Below are 17,846 nucleotides of genomic sequence, written 5' to 3' on the forward strand. Positions count from 1 at the left end.
AGTCCTCATTTTCCATAAGAGAAAGTAGAAATAATGTCCAATATTTAAAACTAAAAACGTTTCATGGGCATTCCCTGGCAGTCCAATGGTTAGGGCTCTGTGCTTTCACTGCTGAGGGCCTGGGTTCAATCCCTGCTTGGGGGAACTAAGATCCCACAAGCCACATGGCATGGTCAAAAACATAAAAAATAAAAATAAAAACGTTTCAAATGCAGCATAAGGATGTTGGAGACATGGAAGTGAATACAAAGGAAAACAATTTTTTAAAACTGAAAAGCAGTCTTTAGGCAAGTGGCAAATGGTGGGAAATGATGGACGATAGGGATGTTACAGGATTACTATTCTTTGCAAACCACTTTGTAGATTATACACAACTGTGATACAAAGAAAAATAAAATAATTCTATAGCCAATTAAAAATAACAATTTCAACATATGTAAAAGCCAAACTTAAGGTAAGACATTAATATTTATATATATATATGTATGCATATGTCTGGTCTGAGAACAAGTCCTACAGGATAATAAAATTAACTGCCTGATAGTTCACTGGGTGAAAAGTTCCGACACTATGTGCACAACATGCTACCCTTTCTAGTCTGAAGAACTTGCCTTGCATCAACACTGCAAATTCAGTACTTATAAATTTGACAGAAAAAAAGCTCTTTCTTTTCAAATAAATAAATATTAAAAACAAAAATCATTTCATAAAGGAAAGTAAAAGGCTAAAAAATAAAGCCAAAGAAGGAAATAGCCCTTTTATTATATAAAGGATATAAGTGAAACAAAAGTACCCCACACTAGCCAGAATAATTCTGGAAGGGGCCAAACACAAGCAGAACATAGCCAATAAAATTTTCATCAGAATACTACATGGGTGTTTACTATTGCCAGGTATTATTTCTATGAACAATTTACAATGAAGAAAGAAAAATAAACACAGCTGTTAACAAAATATATTTCCAAATATAATTAATTTTTAATTCCAACAAGTTTGCTAAAGGTATCAATGGTCTCAGAAGTACAAGTGATCTCAAGAAGAGTATAAAGTTTAAAAACAAAGGGTTTGGTTGCAGAGGAATGAATTGGGAGACTGGGATTGCCATATATACATTACTAATAAGAAAAAAAATACCAAATTATACACTCTAAATATATGCAGTTTATTGTCTGTTAACTGTATCTCAATAAAAGTTCTTTAAAAAACAAACAAAAAAAAAGGGGTTACCTCTACACTGTTGGTGGGAATGTAAGTTGGTGCAGCCACTATGGAAAACAGTGTGGAGGTTCCTCAAAAAACTAAAAATAGAATTACCATATGATCCAGCAATCCCACTCCTGGGCATATATACAGACAAAACTAGAATTCAAAAAGATACATGCACTCCTATGTTCCTAGCAGCACTATTTACAATAACCAAAACATGGAAACAACCTAAATGTCCATCGACAGATGAATGGATAAGGAAGATGTGGTACATATATACATATATACAATACTACTCAGCTATAAAAAAAAAGGAAATAATGCCATTTGCAGCAACATGGATGCAACTAGAGATTATCATAATAAAAAAGTGAAGTAAGTCAGAAAGAGAGAGACAAATACCATATGATATCACTTATATGTGGAATCTAAAATATGGCACAAATAACCTAACTGCAAAACAGAAACAGATTCATAGATATAGAGAACAGACTTGTGGTTGCCAAGGCAGAGGAGAGTGGGGGAGGGAAGGACTGGGAGTTTAGGATTAGCAGATGTAAACTATTATATGTAGGATGGATAAACAACAAGGTCCTACTGTACAGCACAGGGAACTATATTCAATATCCTGTGATAAACCATAATGGAAAAGAATATATTAAAAAAAGAATGTCTATATGTGTATAAGTGAGTCAGCTATATAGCAGAGATTGGCACAAAATTGTAAATCAACTATACTTCGATTAAAAAATTAAAATAAAAAAACAAATGGTTTAGAAAACAAATTTAAGATTTGTGTCAATATACTATATACCTTCTGAATCTACCATTGACACGAGTGGCTGCCACACAAAGTGAAGTAATGAAATCAACAACACAAGCTGAATTGTTACTGAAACTCCTCAAGTGTGAAGAAGTGGTCTGAAAAGTAATTGCTTAGGTTTATTCAGTTTATATTTTATCACAAGAACATAGATTAACTTCTAAAGAGAAAACTATTTCCTAATTTCTATAAACAATTTTCCATTCCTGTGTATTTAAAAAATATATTTTGGCAGAAATACTTCAAGACGAAAAGACCTTCAATTATTAATGGAAAAGTTTTTAGAAAACTAACGTTCCTGGAAACCAAACACTAAGTTCATGTAAATTACATCTAATGGAACAGATAGTATAATCCCATTTTACAGTTGCTCTTTCTTATAACTAAATAATGACAATTTCCCTCCTTTCTCTGTAAAAATTCTCATTTTTACATGTACTTTCAATGTGGGCTACAAAGTAAATGTATTGATAGTACAGTACTCCAGAAATCTTAGCCACATGCAGCAACTCAAAAGGTACCATAAACACCTTGAGAGAGAGTACCAGAATGCCACTAACACTCTGTATCAGCAAGAGTAATTGCTATAACAATTTCCAGTTAATGCCTATGTACCCACTCTAACTACAAGGGCAAATTGGTGGGAATGCATTTGCCATCGTGGATTTAAAACATGAATCCTCAGTCCTACAAGCTCTCCTGACGACTGAGGCAGGGAGTCTCTCATTCATAGACACTGAAGGATTTATTCTCAGCCTTCAAATCTTCACCTGAAAGCATTTTAAATACTCCAGACACTAGCTAAGCACTAATTCCCAGAAGCTGAAAAGCAGGGGCTATAATGAACTGCTGTTTTTCCCTACAGGTGAGAGAAAACAATAGGGACAGCTAGTAATCTACCATAATATAAATAAAGATCGCATCTTCTCTTTATCCAAACGCTGAAGAGAATGAAGCCAGAGCAGCTATTATTATATTATGAATTTTCAAATACAAAATACATTTCCTAATCAAAGGATTATACACTACAAATGGGCATCTCTCAATAGAACAGTTCCAACACTCATGAAAATAGTAATGAGAGCCAGTTATATGATGCATTTATATTTCATTTAACTCCTGGAACATCAAATACCTAGTATGTACCAGGTATTGTCACATGCACACAGCAGCTACAAAAAAGAGAAAGTCAATGCTCTTATGAAACTATCATTCTAATGAGAGAGAAAATGAAAAATAAATAATATATCAGTGCTAGGAAGAAAAACAGGAGGACCATTCCTCCCTATTTGCCTTGAGCAGTAATCTTTTCACAGCTGTTGTCTTGGTGGAAATACTAACAACACACTCTTTTACTCTCAAAGTACCCTGGTGTAGATGATATGATAACCTTAAAGATAATGGGATAGAGACAGAGATATTGACCAAAAGGGGGTGCTATTTTTAAATACTTTGGTAAGAAAAGAGCTCTCATTATAATGATACATTTGAAGCGTGACTTAGAGAGAAGTGAGGGCGCAGGCACATCTGTAGGAAGAGCTTTTTATTTGTAGCAGTATGCAGCTGACTCTTGACTAATGTAGACTCTAGGGGTGCCCATCCTCCTGCAGTTGAAAACCTGCATATAGCTTATCTTCAGCTCTCCATATTAGTGGTTCCTCCATGTCTGGTAGTTCCTCCGAATCTGCGGTTCAGCATCCACGGGTTCAACCAACTGCAGATCATGTACTATAGTATTTTCACTATTGAAAAAAATCAGTGTGTAAGTGGACCTGTGCAGCTCAAACCTGTGTTGTTCAAGGGTCACGTGTACTGTGTACATGTGACTGTGTGTGTGTGTGTGTGTGTGTGTGTGTGTGGCGGCGGGGGCGGAGGGGAGGAATCTACAAACCTTCAGTGAGAAAAGATGAAAATACAGTTTCAGTAGAGAAGTCTATGCAGTAGAAAACTTTTCATTCTCTTTCTTGCCTAAAAATGGTTCCCAGGAAATAGCTTTAGTCATAATTAATTTTATTCTGGTAGATTCCAGGATTAAAACCATTTCCCTAAAGAGAATGCCCTCTCTATGAATGTAAAATAGCCTTATGTGGCTTTTAACGTCATTGGCCCTTAATATCACTTTATATTTATATTTATATATCATAAATATGTATTTCCCCAGAGGCTTAAGTGATTCTGGGCCTCTGGAGTTTCCTTAGAGGTGCAGATATGGTACGAATGGAACTTGGCAGTTCCCTAATAATAAGAGTAATAATAATAACACACCACCAGTAAAAATAAACAAGGGATATTTTAAGTGTTGACTGGGTGCCAAGGACGGTTCTAAGCACTTTACCTGAGGTTACTCAAGTATCTGACCATTTATCAGACTACCCAGTTAAGGGGGTCCTTGATTCTCCTTGAGTATTTGTACCATCTACCAAAAAAAAATACATGGATCCTTACCTCTCACCATACACAAAAATTAACTCAAAAATGGACTATCAGCCTAAATGTAAGGGATAAAGCTATAAAATTTGTAGAAGAGAAAATTTTTGTGACCGTGGGTAAAGCAAAGATTTCACCAAAAACATGATCCAAATTGATAACCTGGACTTCATGACTTTCATTCCTCAGAAGACTCCACTAAAAGAATGAAAAAAATAAGCCACAGACTGGGAGAAAGTATTTACTCATCATATATCTGATAAAGATCTTACATTTAGAATATTTTTAAAAAGAAAACTTACAACTCAATAAGAAGATAAACTACCCAGTTCAAAAATGGACAAAATATTTGAATGAGCATTTTATAAGGAAAAGCTATATGAATAGCTAATCTGCACATGGAAAGATGCTCAACATTATTAGTCAGTATTAAAATGCAAATTAAAAATACAATGAGATACCACTACACATCTATATATTCCAAAAAGACTGGCAATATCAAGTCTTGGCAATAACATGGAAAATCTTCATACACTGCTGGTAGGAATGTAAAATGGTACAGTAACTTTAGAAAACAGTCTGACAGTTTCTTAAAAAGTTAAACATATACTTAGCATACAACCCAGCATGTACCCATATACTCACACCAACATTGTTCATAACAGCCCAAAACTAGAAACAATCCAAGTGTCCATCAAAGGGAGAATGGAAGGGGAAAAAAGGCTCCAAACGATAGAGTATTATTCATCAATAAAAAGGAATGAACTACTAATATTTAGAACAACATGGATAAACCTCAAAAACATTACAATTAAAAGAAGCCAGGTACAAAAGACTGTTACAGGAACCCATTTATATAAAATTTCTAGAAAAGAAAAACATACAAAGATAGAAAATAGATCAGTGGTTGTGGGGACTGGAAGTGGGCATAGAGATTGAGTACAAATAGGTATCAGGAACTCTTGGGGTGATGGGGAAACATTCTAAATTGGGTTGTGATGATGGCTCACAACTATATACATTTTCTAGACATCACTTAACTACAGTTAAAATGGGTAAATTTTGTGATGTGTAAGTTATACCTCACTAAAGCTGTTACAGTAAGGAAAGGAAAGATGACCCTATCTTTCCTATAAGAACAGTATTTCAGGGTCACCACATTGCTAATAAGGGAAATATCTTTTACAGAAGAATTCCAGCTAACAAATACAGAAAAAAATGACAGCATTAGAAAAATCACATTTGGTAACCCCTAATGAAAAGATGGGTCTCGAGGAATGCTAAAGCTATTAGATGAAAGGCTGTAGAGGAAGTGCAGGAATCAGGCTGATGCTGCCTTGAGCCAAAAGATCAATTTTAATATCACTAAACTTAAGACACTCAGACATTATATGCCACTTGATATGATGCAATAAGTACAGAGCACCAATTATGAACCACCAAGTACTCTTCTCAGAGCCCCTAAATTTCAAATTAAATAGGAAAAAAAATGTTTTTAACAGAAGAATTTCAGAATGAGGAGAGAAATAATTATCTTCATATTTTCTAAGATACACAATTTCCCAGATACTGAACAAGATGTTCAAGAAAATTAAAAGTCATTTACCCACTGGCACCAAGTGGAAGACAGAATACCAAGTGCAAGAACAGCTATAAAAAATAAATAAGATATTGACACTTGCCATACAGAGTTCTTTAAACTATTAACTCCCTGAAGGTAAAACAATACACCAGCCCTGTTTCTACCTATACGCCCAGATTCTAGCATGGTGCAGGTTGCATGTTTCTATATTGCTAGAGTCCCAGTGGGGTACAAAGGTATGAAAGGGACAGCTGACACTGATGATGTTCAATATTGCTGGTGTTTTGAGCCACAATTATCTATTAGACCAATCTGGTAATCCCTAATCCCTGTCTAATTACAATGATAAATAACAGAGCTTTTCATTTCATACTCAGAGCTTGAATAACTTATTCCCCAGTGTATACCTCTGCATTGCTGCTCTCACAAAAAACTGGATCTTTTTACAGTTGATCCCTAGGACTTTAAAAAATTTACTGTTAACCACAGCCTTGAAAAATGTCACTTTCAAACAATTTATGAACATATTGCACATAATACAAAATGCAAAAGCATATATATTTTAAGCTACTATTACTTCAATCTATTATTTACTCTCTTGATTTGCAACAAGTGAGGATAAAGACATATTTTTGTTTGCAGGGCAAAATCCCACCTAACATGAATCTCAATCCTTACATCATTAACAGCCCATATCATGTTAATCAATATAAAGTTCAAATAAGTCTCTTTGTTGTTCACAGATCAAATACAGAAAAAGGAAAAATTCCCCATCTCTCTGTAGCACATGAATTTTCTAATTTTTCCAGGTATATTCTGAAATTCTAAAAAGTGTAAAAAAAGTCTCACCTCAAGATTTTTGAAGTTTTTATTAGACCCTTTTTGACTTTTATCTAACTCAGGATTAAAGAGCATAATTCTAAAGTCTCTTAGAATCAGGAATTAAAAGTTAAAAACTTACATTCAAGCTGTGCAACCACATCTCCAGGGTCTACTGCTTCAGGGAACACCTATGGTGAGAAAAGGCAAAGGGAAGCAGGATAGAGAAGAGAAAGTAAAAGGAAGACATATATGAAATAGTCTTTGTGTTTTCCTTCTCATTCCCCAAATATTCATTTCCCAATCAAAGAAACTTTCAACATTATTAAGAACGGTCACTTCCTCTCTGCTTCCCATGATCACTGTGAAAAATTTTACCAACAAACAAAAATTACAGCTGGCTCTGCCTCCCTCTCCAACTTCGTCTGCTAGCAGTCCTCTCTTTGTTTGTTACCATGGTCATATTTGCCTTCTTGGTGTTCCTCCAGCTCATCAAGTTTATTCCCAACAAGACACCTTTACATTTGCTGTTCCTCTGCTTAGAATGCTTTTACCCTAGACCTTTAAATAACTGATATTGTCTCGTAATTCAGGCTTAGTAATTCAATGTTATTGCCTCCTCTGACCACCCTTTAAAATAGACAATCTCCCAGTAATCCCCCTGTCCCTTTACCCTCCCTTTATTCTCTTCATGACCCTAACTATCTAAAATTGTATTACTCATGAATTTACTTGATTATTGTCTGTTTCTCCTATTACAGCGAAAGCTCCAAGAGGGAATAATGTTTGTCTTGTTTACCCAGTGCCTAGAACAGTGCATGAACAGAGCAGGTACTCAGTAATTATTTGTGGAGAAGAGGAAGGAAAAAAAAGTTGGAAGGAACATCATTCATAACAGTGATTCAATAAAAAGTGCTGAAAAAGAAATAAGCCTGTGGTTTAAGCTCAAAGAATTGGTGACTACAAAAAGTCTTGTGCTTTTGACTGGGTCTATGAATAACAGGGAAACAAAGCAGCAGTCTACTTCAGCACCTCTTGATGTGTCCCTGGGCACTGCTCTGCAATCTACGGACTTGGAAACAGAAGGATTAATCTTTCCTTTCTAAAATACTTGCCAATAAAGACGTTGGAAACTGGGAAAAAGAAAAGAAAGATAGATGAAAGGAAAGGAGAAAGGAAGGAAGTAGACAAGGAAAGAAAGAAACACCATTAGTAATAATTAACCAAAAGCATCAGATTCAAGGGGAAAAAAGAGAAGAGACTTATAGAAAGAAGCACCACAAGACTGCCATAAGTAAAACATGACCTATTCTTACCTGTTAATATCTCCCTTCTCTCTCTCTCGCTCTCGGTTATGAAAATGATTACGTAGAATTCAAGGTGCTATATTTTACATAAAGACTGCTAAGACAATTTTAGAAGTAAACTGATCCATCATAAAAAAGAGGCAACTGATTCAATGTATAACATAAGGCATACTTATTTTCAAGCTTCCAGATTTAAATTACAAATCTCCTTTTGAATTAAACCAAAGTACGTAGTCAACAATAATAATATGTGTTACTCAAAATCTGGAACCACTTTAGTTTTTTATTTGTTAACATTTGATTGCATATTTGAACTCACCTTTTCAAACACCATTCTGGCATTGAAGACCAGTGGAAAATTGGCTGGGACACATTGTGTCTTTTTGTATTGGCCAAACACACAGATGCTAAGATAGATGTCCTCCTTGTCTTTCAGCACCACTCCTGGGCAAGTTACCTGAAAGAAATTAGGCAGATGAATGTGACTGCTTCATGAATTCCCTGAACTATCATACTAAAATAATATACCAAACATTGCATAAAAATTAGTCTGCTAAGCTAATAAAAATATGCACAAGTTAAAAAAAAAGAGAGAGATTCTAGTGTTTACAGAGTTACATGAAACGCCTTTATAACTGCCATCCCTCTGAGAAATCTCTGATTTTTCCACTTGGTTATTTGTACCACATTTGAAGCTCTATGTACTGGCTCTTGGGACAAACATTAATAGTTTTGAACAGTCAGCCTTAGGCTCCCACTTTATGTAGAATGCTAACATGAACTTATTCAGCATCATTTAATCACAAAGGATTAAGACTCAGCAGAAATAAAGCACTATACTAGAGGACAAAAAAAGAAAAAGAGCACAAATCTGACCTGTATCACCCTAAGTCGCAGCCCATACACACCCTCATCAAAAGAAATATGACAAACTTTCAAAGCAAGTGAATTGTACGTTTCTAGCCCAATGAAATATTTTTAAGTATAAAACTGCACTCAACTATTCTCAGGATTGACACAAAGTACAGGTATAAGAATTAGGGTTTCTAAAAAATAAGTAGCATAGTCTCTCCAGTTCCTGCCATATTTCACTGTCAGTAATCAACCATACCCTTAGTAGGATACTGAAGATTCTCCAAGATTTGAACCCAACTTATCACATAGCAATATTACTCAACACTTCCTAAAAATACAATCAAAGTGTATTTGTCATTGTTTGCTGAACACACACATTACTTTCTTGCCTCACATTCTTCCATGAGCTGGGTTACTCCTCATTACTACTCCATTCCATCTCCTCACCCACTTCTACTTCCCAAGGCTTACATTAACCACCATCCCCAGCACAAACCTTCTCTTGATTCACCAACTATCGCTATTCGATTCAATTTAATTCAAACATTCACTGTGAATTTATTATATTCAAGTAAATTGGTTGTAGATCTCACAGCATTTTATAGTTCTCTTAAGGCCCTAGTTATTGTCTCCATGCATTTGATGAAGTGGGTACACCCCACCTCTTTTATTTGATTATAAATTCCCTGAGAACAGAAATTCTAATTTCCTCATCAATGTATCCAAAAACACAGACTTTCAGTATTAAGAAGCAGCTTAGAAATTATCCAGTACAGCTTCGAATTTTTTATATAGGGAAATAACAGAGGCTCAATAAAGTGAAAGTGATTTATTTACTTAAAGTCACACAATAAATGAGTCAATACAATGCATTCAAAGTGCTTAGAACAGTGCCTGTCAGTGCATTCATTATTAGAATGAAAACCACTATCATCCACCATCTTAATATAGACTATTGCACTGAATAAATGACTAAGACTTCATGTCCCTTTGTATACAGCAGTTAAGATTATTTTCTATGCCAGCTATTTTGACTCCATCTACCTCTTATTCTACTTTCTACCTTTGTCCCAATAATTCACTATTGATTATTAAAATCAAACTCCTCAGGAATCTCATTCTGTCCAACACCTTCATTTTCTACTTTGCCTCTACTCTACCTGTTAGAGTCCCTCTAAACCTGTGTTATGCCTACAGATGTAGCTGGTCCAAATTGAGATGGACAGTTAGTGTAAAACACAAGATTTTAAAGATTTTTGAAGACTTGTTCAAAAATATTTTAAAGAATTTTTACAAAAAACAATGTAAAAAACTCAACAATTTTTATATTAATTACATGTTGAAAGGATAATACTTGGAATATATTGACTTAAATAAAATTTATGCTAAAATTAATTTTATCACTTCTTTTAATTACTTAATGTAACTAGTGGAAAATTTTAAATTATATCCTTGGCTCAAATGTTGGCTCATATCATATTTCTATTGGACAGCACAGCTCTAATTGTCCTCACTGGAAAACACTGAGTCTTTTTCCAATTTGTAGTAAGTATATGTAAGAAGACATGACATTTTTTCTTATTCATAATTCTATAAATTCTGCCATTCTTTAAAGAAATACCATGTAAAGTTCCAAAAAGAAGACATTAAAAGAGGTGTTAAAGAAAATCTGAAGGAACAAATAGAAAATAAATAGCAAAGTAGCTGACTTAACCCAGTCATATGGATAATTACATGAATGTAAATATTTTAAGTATTATAACTAAAAGGCAGAAATTATCAGACTGGATAAAAAAGCAAAACACAATATGCTTGTCTGCAAAAAGGCAATTTTAAAGATTAATACACACATAGAAAAAGTACTTTCATAATAGTGGAGTAAATATCTCCACAGAAGAACTGAACAGACATTTTTCCAAAGAAAACATACAGATGGCCAACAAGCACATGAAAAGATGCTCAACATCACTAGTTTTGAAGGAAATGCAGATCAAGACGACGATGAGATATCACCTCACACTTGACAGAATGGTTGTCAACAGAAAGACAAGAAACAACAAGGGCTGGTGAAGATGTGGAAAAAAGGGAACCCTCAAGCTCTGTTGGTGGGAATGTCAATTGGTGCAGCCATTACAGAAAACAGTGTATTGGAGGTTCTTCACAGGACTAAATAGAACCACTATAGGATCCAGCAATTCCACTCCTGGGTATCTATCTGAAAAAAAATGAAAATACTAATTTGAAAATATATATGTACCATGTTCACAACAGCACTATTTACGATAGTCAAGATATGGAAGCAACCTAAATATCCATCAATAGATGAATGGATACAGAAGGTATGATACATACACACACACACACACACACACACACACACACAGGAATATTACTCAGCCACAAAAAAGAATGAAATATTGCCATATAAACAACATGGATGGACCTAGAGGGTATTATGCTAAGTGAAATAAGTCAGATAGAGAAGGACAAATACCATTTTAAAAAATGAATAAAACAGAGACTCACAGAGATAGAAATACACTGGTGGTTGCCAGAGGGGAGGCAGGGGGGACAGACAAAGTGGGTGAAGGGAATTAAGAGGTACAAACTTCCAGCTATTAGGTAAATAAGTAATGGAATTAATGTACAGCATAGGGAATATAGTCAATAATATTATAATAACTCCATATGGTGACAGATGGCAACTAGACTTACCCTGGTGATCATTTCATAATGTCCTAAAATACTGAATCACTGGTTGTACACCAGAAATTAATATTGTATGTGTTATCATTCAATAAAAAATTATTGTGACAAATGGTGAATACAAAATATGAGCCCAAAATTAGACATTATTATTGCATAAATGCTAAATTTATTGTGTGGAGGAATCGTATTATTATTTACATAGGAAAATATCCTTGTTCTTAGGAGATTTACACTGAAACATTTAGTGGTAAAGTTTCTGAAAGTAAGCAATTTAATTTCAAGTGTTTCATCAATATATTTATATATGTTTGTCTATATCTCTACTTTATTCATAGAGATAAATAAAGCAGATGTGAAACAAACAAAAAACAAGCCCCTTCTATAAAAGCAATGAGAATACCTGTATATGTATAAAGATGTCATCTGTATGATAATAAAATTATAAAGAAGAAAAGAGGGAACAGAACTAAATAAAAGGAAAGGTTTTGTGTATTATTCAAATTAAATTGGTAAAATCCATATTATATCATTAAAAATTAAAATGTTAATTGTGAACCCCAGAACAACCACTAAGAAAATAACTCAAAAAAATAAAGTAATAGAAACAAGGGTATTAAAATGGTACACTAGATAATAGTTAACTCAAAAGAAGTCACTAATGTAGAAACAGAGAAACAAAAAAGACATTAAAACAGAAAAGACAGAAAACAAATAGCAAAATGACATAGGTAAATCCTACCTTATCTTACATTAAAGGTAAATTGACAATCAAAAGGTAGAGTTTAGCAAAATGGATTAAAAACTATAACACAACTATGTTTTGTCTACAAAAGACACACTTTAGATTCAAAGATACAAATGGGTTAATAAGTAAAAGAATGGAAAGAAACTGCAAGCAGTAACCAAAGGAGATCTGCAGTGGTTATACTAACATCAGACAAACCAGACATTAAAACAAAAATTGATACGAGAATCAAGGAAGGACATTTTATAATGACATAACAATTAAAATCATAGGTAAGAAATATATTTCAAGAAGACACAACAATATAAACATATATACACTTAACAGAGCTCCAGAAAACATGATGTAAAAACAATCATCTCTCAAAAAAAGATTAAAAAACAGCCAAAAAAGTACATGAAAATATGTTCAATATCATTAGTCACTAGGCAAATGTAAATCAAAATCACAATAATCACCACGATGGCTATGAATAAAAAGATGGAAAAAACAAGTGCTGGGGAGGATGCCAAAATACTGGAACCCTCATACTGTGCTGATGAAAATGTAAAATGGTATAGTCACTGTGGTAAAAAGTTTGGTAGTTCCTTAAGAAAAGTAAACAGTTATCACAAGAACCAGCAACTTGCTAGGTATACACTGAAGAACACTGAAAACATATGTCCACACAAAAATATACCACGAGTATAACAGCATTATTTGTAATAGCCAAAAAGTAGATACAACCCAAATGTCCATCAACTGATGGATAAGCAAAATGTGGTCTATGCATGTAACAGAATATTATTTGGCCATAAAAAGGAATAAAGTACTGACATATACTGACACATATTAAAACATGGATGAATCTTAAAAACACTATGCTAAGTGAAAGAAGCCAGACACAAAAAGCCACATGTTATGAAGAGGAAAGTTAGAAACTTAACACTCAGCTAAAAACAACTCCATGCTTGTTTTGCTTTTGTGAAATATGCTTGCTGCGCTGAGAAAAACAGAAAAACAGGATGACCTAACAATTCAATGTAACTTTAAGATGTTTTGCTAAAAATGGAATGCTCTGCACCTGCTCTTGTAAGCTTCTGTTTGGAAACTTCCATGCTCTGTAAACATGTGCACTATAAAAGTAAAGCTCACCCTGAGTTCGGGGCCCAGAACTTTGGAGCATTAGCTCGTCTGGGGCCGCTGGCTTAATAAACCTGAGTTCTCCAACCCTCCGAGTGTGGTGCTTGGTTTCTCGATGGACCAATTTCTGCAGTGTTTCCGGAGGCCCCAACGAGATTCCAACAATGCTGGCCCCTCGAGCTGCCGGACCGGTGGTTCAGCTGAGTTGGAGCGAAGGAGCTCCGAGACGAACGAGGAGGTGCGCCACCTGACGGTATTCCGGGTTCTATTTTGGACCAGTGCTCTGACTCTCCAGAAGGCCGGGCCCTGACCAGACTCATTGGAGGGACAGACCAGCTCACCAGGAATGGCCACAGGATCAGGTAAGGCCCCGGGGCACTGAACCCAGTCAGGTCCCATCTCCGGACGGAAGAGGAGCTTGAGCACCTCCTATGGTCTTCAATAAGAAGACCAACAGTTAGGGACCTTCCCAGAGTGGGGAGGCACCCACCAGTTAGGGACCTTCCCTGGGGTGGGGAGGCACCCACCAGTTAGGGACGTTCCCATAGAGGGCAGGCACCCATCAGTTAGGGACCTTACCAGAGGGGGGAGGCACCCACCAGTTAGGGACCTTCCCAGAGCGGGGAGGCACCACCAGTTAGGGACCTTCCCAGAGTGGGCAGGCACTGTGATAAACTCCGGTGTGAGTGTGTGTGTGAGTGAGCGCCCTGGTTCGTCCTCGTTACAGGGCGATTGTGTGGCTCCACAGCCTTCATGGCTATGGAGTCCGAGTGGGCCCTAACCTGCGGTTCCATGGTAACCTCATACGGCTCAGGGTGGTGCCTGTCTCTGGGGGACCCAGTCCCTCCCTGCAAGTCAGATTCAAGTCGAGACTCTACACCACCCACCAAAGCTAAGAGGCACCTAAGTTCCCCATGGGGACGCGGCCAGGTGGGCACCTGAATGGTCTCCTATTTTGAGGGGGCACCCACCCTTGTTTGTTTTTGCGACACTGACACAGGGTGGGATAGACGGGGGGGGGGGGGGGGGGGGAGGGACAATTGATTACTGATTTGATTTAGCAATTGTGTATGTCCAACAGCCCTTTTGCCCTAGGGCCCTCTGCCAAGATTATTTTCTTAAAATTTTAAGGCTCACTCTCCCCTTCCATCAGCTGACTCTTTGGGCTGACTTACTGAGAAATTAGGTTTTCCCTGAAAGACTTGCCCTGTTTGCCAGACAGATCTGTACCTCCCTCCCTCTTGGTCCTCTGGACCAGTCCACACAGAGCGGCACACTCTGACGTGTTCTTGTATCCTTTCGGATTCTCATTACAAGGCTGCCTTCCTGTCACCTTTCCTTCATAATCCCCTGATTCCCCAAGGATTTCAGGCTCTTCACTTAGGCGAAGAGTACATATACTTGCTCCCTCCGTCTGCTCAGTATCCACAAGAGGATCAATCACCCCAGACCCCCTCCAGAGCCCCACCTGAAATTATTCCTCCACAAACCCCATTACAAGAGACCACCTCCTTTCAGCCTTATCTTCCTGAGACATTTAACGATCAGGGCCATCTTCAAGGAGGCATGCACTCGTGCTGTCTGGGAATACTGGGCTTTCCAGAAATAGTGACATCAGCACTACCTGGGTTATAAGGCCCTAAGACAAGGCCCTTCCCATGTGCACCCCTCTCCCCCCTGGTCAAAGAGGTAGATTACACTTCTCAACATGGGGGGAAGTTCCTCTAAGCTGACTGTTTTGGATTACATGATGAAAAACTTTAAGAAAGGTTTTTCTGGAGACTATGGGGTTAAGATGACCTCGGGAAAGCTCCGCACCCTATGCAAGTTAGAATGGCCCACCTTAGGGGTGGGATGGCCTGCAGAGGGTACTCTACACCTTCCTGTGGTTAGAGCTGTGTACCGAGTGGTGACAGGGACCCCGGCCACCCAGACCAGTTTCCATACATAGATTTCTGCTTGCAAATTGCTATTCAGCTGCCTCCTTGGGTTTGGTTCTGTGCAAATAGGCAGGGACAGTGTAGGATCCTCGTGGCCCAACCTGCTCTGAGGACAAGCAAAGAAAAGCTGGCAAAGGGTATCCACCAAGAAGACCCCAAAGAAGAGCCCCCTGTGCCTCCACCCTATATGCCAGCTGTTCCGCCAGTTCAGCCTCCTCACCCTTTACCAGACAGCCCTCCATCATCTGTGTCTCCACCGCCTCCAAAGCCAGAGTGCCCTTCAAGCCCACGGCAACTTCGCTTAGCCAACCAACCAGTGCAAAAGCCTGCAGCCCTGCAGATGCCCTGGAGAGAGGCCCGAGGCCCACCCCAGGTCAATGAGGATGGCTCCGTCCAGGCAGGACGCCCGGTCCTTTATCATCAGCCCTTCAGCACCACCAACCTTCTCAATTGGAAACACCACACCCCATCCTATTCGGAGAAGCCACAAGCAATGATTGACCTCCTTGAGTCCATTTTTTACACCCACACGACCAGTGCACCTATTGCAAAGAGACCGGACAGTGGAAGAATAAATGTCCCCATTGTAGAGGGACAGCTGAAGGGTCAAAGAAGTTCAGTCAACCCAGCAGAGGAAGGTAACAGCCTGAGCCAGCCGCCCAAGACCTTATCGGCCTGGCCAGAGTAGAATCAGGATAGGGAAGACCAGGTTCCCTGATCCTGGGCCCCCAGGAGCCTATGGTCGCAATGAAAGTAGGGGGCCAATCAATGACTTTTATGGTGGATACTGGAGCTGAACACCCTGTGGTAACCACACCTGTGGCTCCCCTCACAGGTCGAACAGCAACTATCATTGGGGCCACAGGGGACTGGACTGCCCGCTCATTCTGCAAGGCCCGCTCGTGTCAGCTAGGAGGCCACCTAGTGACTCATGAATTCCTGTACTTATCAGAGTGGCCCATTCCCTTGCTGGGCAGAGACTTGCTGACAAAGCTTGGGGTACAGATCACCTTTGTTCCCGGGAAGCCCGCAAGCCTCACCCTGGGGAGCCAACCAGCTCTGATAATGGCTGTGACCATGCCCAGGGAAGATGAATGGCATCTCTATTTTTCAGAAAGAGAACAAACAAATCCAACTAGCCTGCTAGAAGAGTTCCCTACTGTCTGGGCAGAAAAGGGGCCCCCAGGTTTGGCCAAAACCCATGCACCCATCGTGGTGGACCTGAGGCCAGGGGCCACTCCTGTCAGGCAGAGGCAATATCCAGTACTGCGAGAGGCACGTCTGGGAATTCAGGACCACATCCAATGCCTGCATGATGCCGGAATTCTGATCGAGTGTCAGTCTCCCTGGAACACTCCGCTCCTACCAGTCAGATGCCTGGAGGGAATGACTATCACCCCATCCAGGACCTCCGCACCGTCAACAACGCAGTAATCACCATCCATTCAGTGGTCCCGAACACTTACACCCTCCTGAGCCTCTTACCCATCCAAGCAAGCTGGTTCACCTGCCTCGATCTCAAGGACGCCTTCTTTTGCCTCCGGCTATCACCAGCCAGCCAGCCCTTGTTTGCCTTTGAATGGGAAGACCCACACACCGGGAGAAAGACACAGCTGACTTGGACCCGACTGCCACAAGGCTTCAAAAACTCACCTACCTTGTTTGGTGAAGCACTGGCTGCGGATCTTGCTGCCTTTCCCGGAGAAGCCTTGAACAGCACCCCACTCCAGCACGTAGATGACCTGTTGCTAGCCAGTCCCACCCAAGAGGACTGCTGGAAAGGCACCAAAGCCCTATTGGCCTTACCCTCCACCACAGGGTACAAGGTGTCATGGAAAAAGGCTCAGATCTGTAGACAGGAGGTCAAGTACCTTGGGTTTGTCATATCGAGAGGGCATCAGGTGCTCGGATGTGAAAGGAAGCAAACCATCTGTTCAATACGTTGGACAAGCACCAAGAAAGAGGTCTATGAGTTTCTCGGGGCTGCCGGATTCTGCCAGATCTGGATACCAGGTTTCTCTGAAACTGCCAAGCCGTTGTAGGAGGCCACGGCAGAGTCTGGTAAGGACCCCCTAGAGTGGGGGCCTAAACAAGAAAAAGCCTTCAAGGAGATAAAAAGACTCTTAACCAGTGCTCCAGCATTAGGGCTGCCAGATGTGACACGGGACTTTAACCTCTTCGTGCATGAGAAAAATCATACTGCACTGGGGGTCCTCACACAAACAGTTGGGCCATGGCAGCGCCCAGTCACACATCTGTCCAAACAACTGGATCCTGTGGCCGCAGGATGGCCACCACGTCTCCGGGCATT

At 38.9% G+C, this 17,846-nt stretch overlaps 1 protein-coding gene across 2 annotated transcripts in view; it reads right to left on the reverse strand.

The window, feature by feature from the left end:
* Positions 1–17,846, reverse strand: part of SPATA6 (spermatogenesis associated 6) — a 126,511-nt gene that overhangs the window by 94,776 nt on the left and 13,889 nt on the right. For both annotated transcript variants that reach the window (XM_057710292.1, XM_057710300.1), the window contains exons 2-3: positions 8,484–8,621; positions 7,000–7,048 (exon numbers count right to left, since the gene is read on the reverse strand). In XM_057710292.1, the coding sequence (XP_057566275.1) occupies positions 7,000–7,048; positions 8,484–8,621 (187 nt within the window). The remainder of the gene's footprint in view (positions 1–6,999; positions 7,049–8,483; positions 8,622–17,846) is intronic.

Source organism: Hippopotamus amphibius, chromosome 1 (genome assembly GCF_030028045.1).
Source record: "Hippopotamus amphibius kiboko isolate mHipAmp2 chromosome 1, mHipAmp2.hap2, whole genome shotgun sequence".
In the NCBI taxonomy this organism is placed as follows: domain Eukaryota; kingdom Metazoa; phylum Chordata; class Mammalia; order Artiodactyla; family Hippopotamidae; genus Hippopotamus; species Hippopotamus amphibius.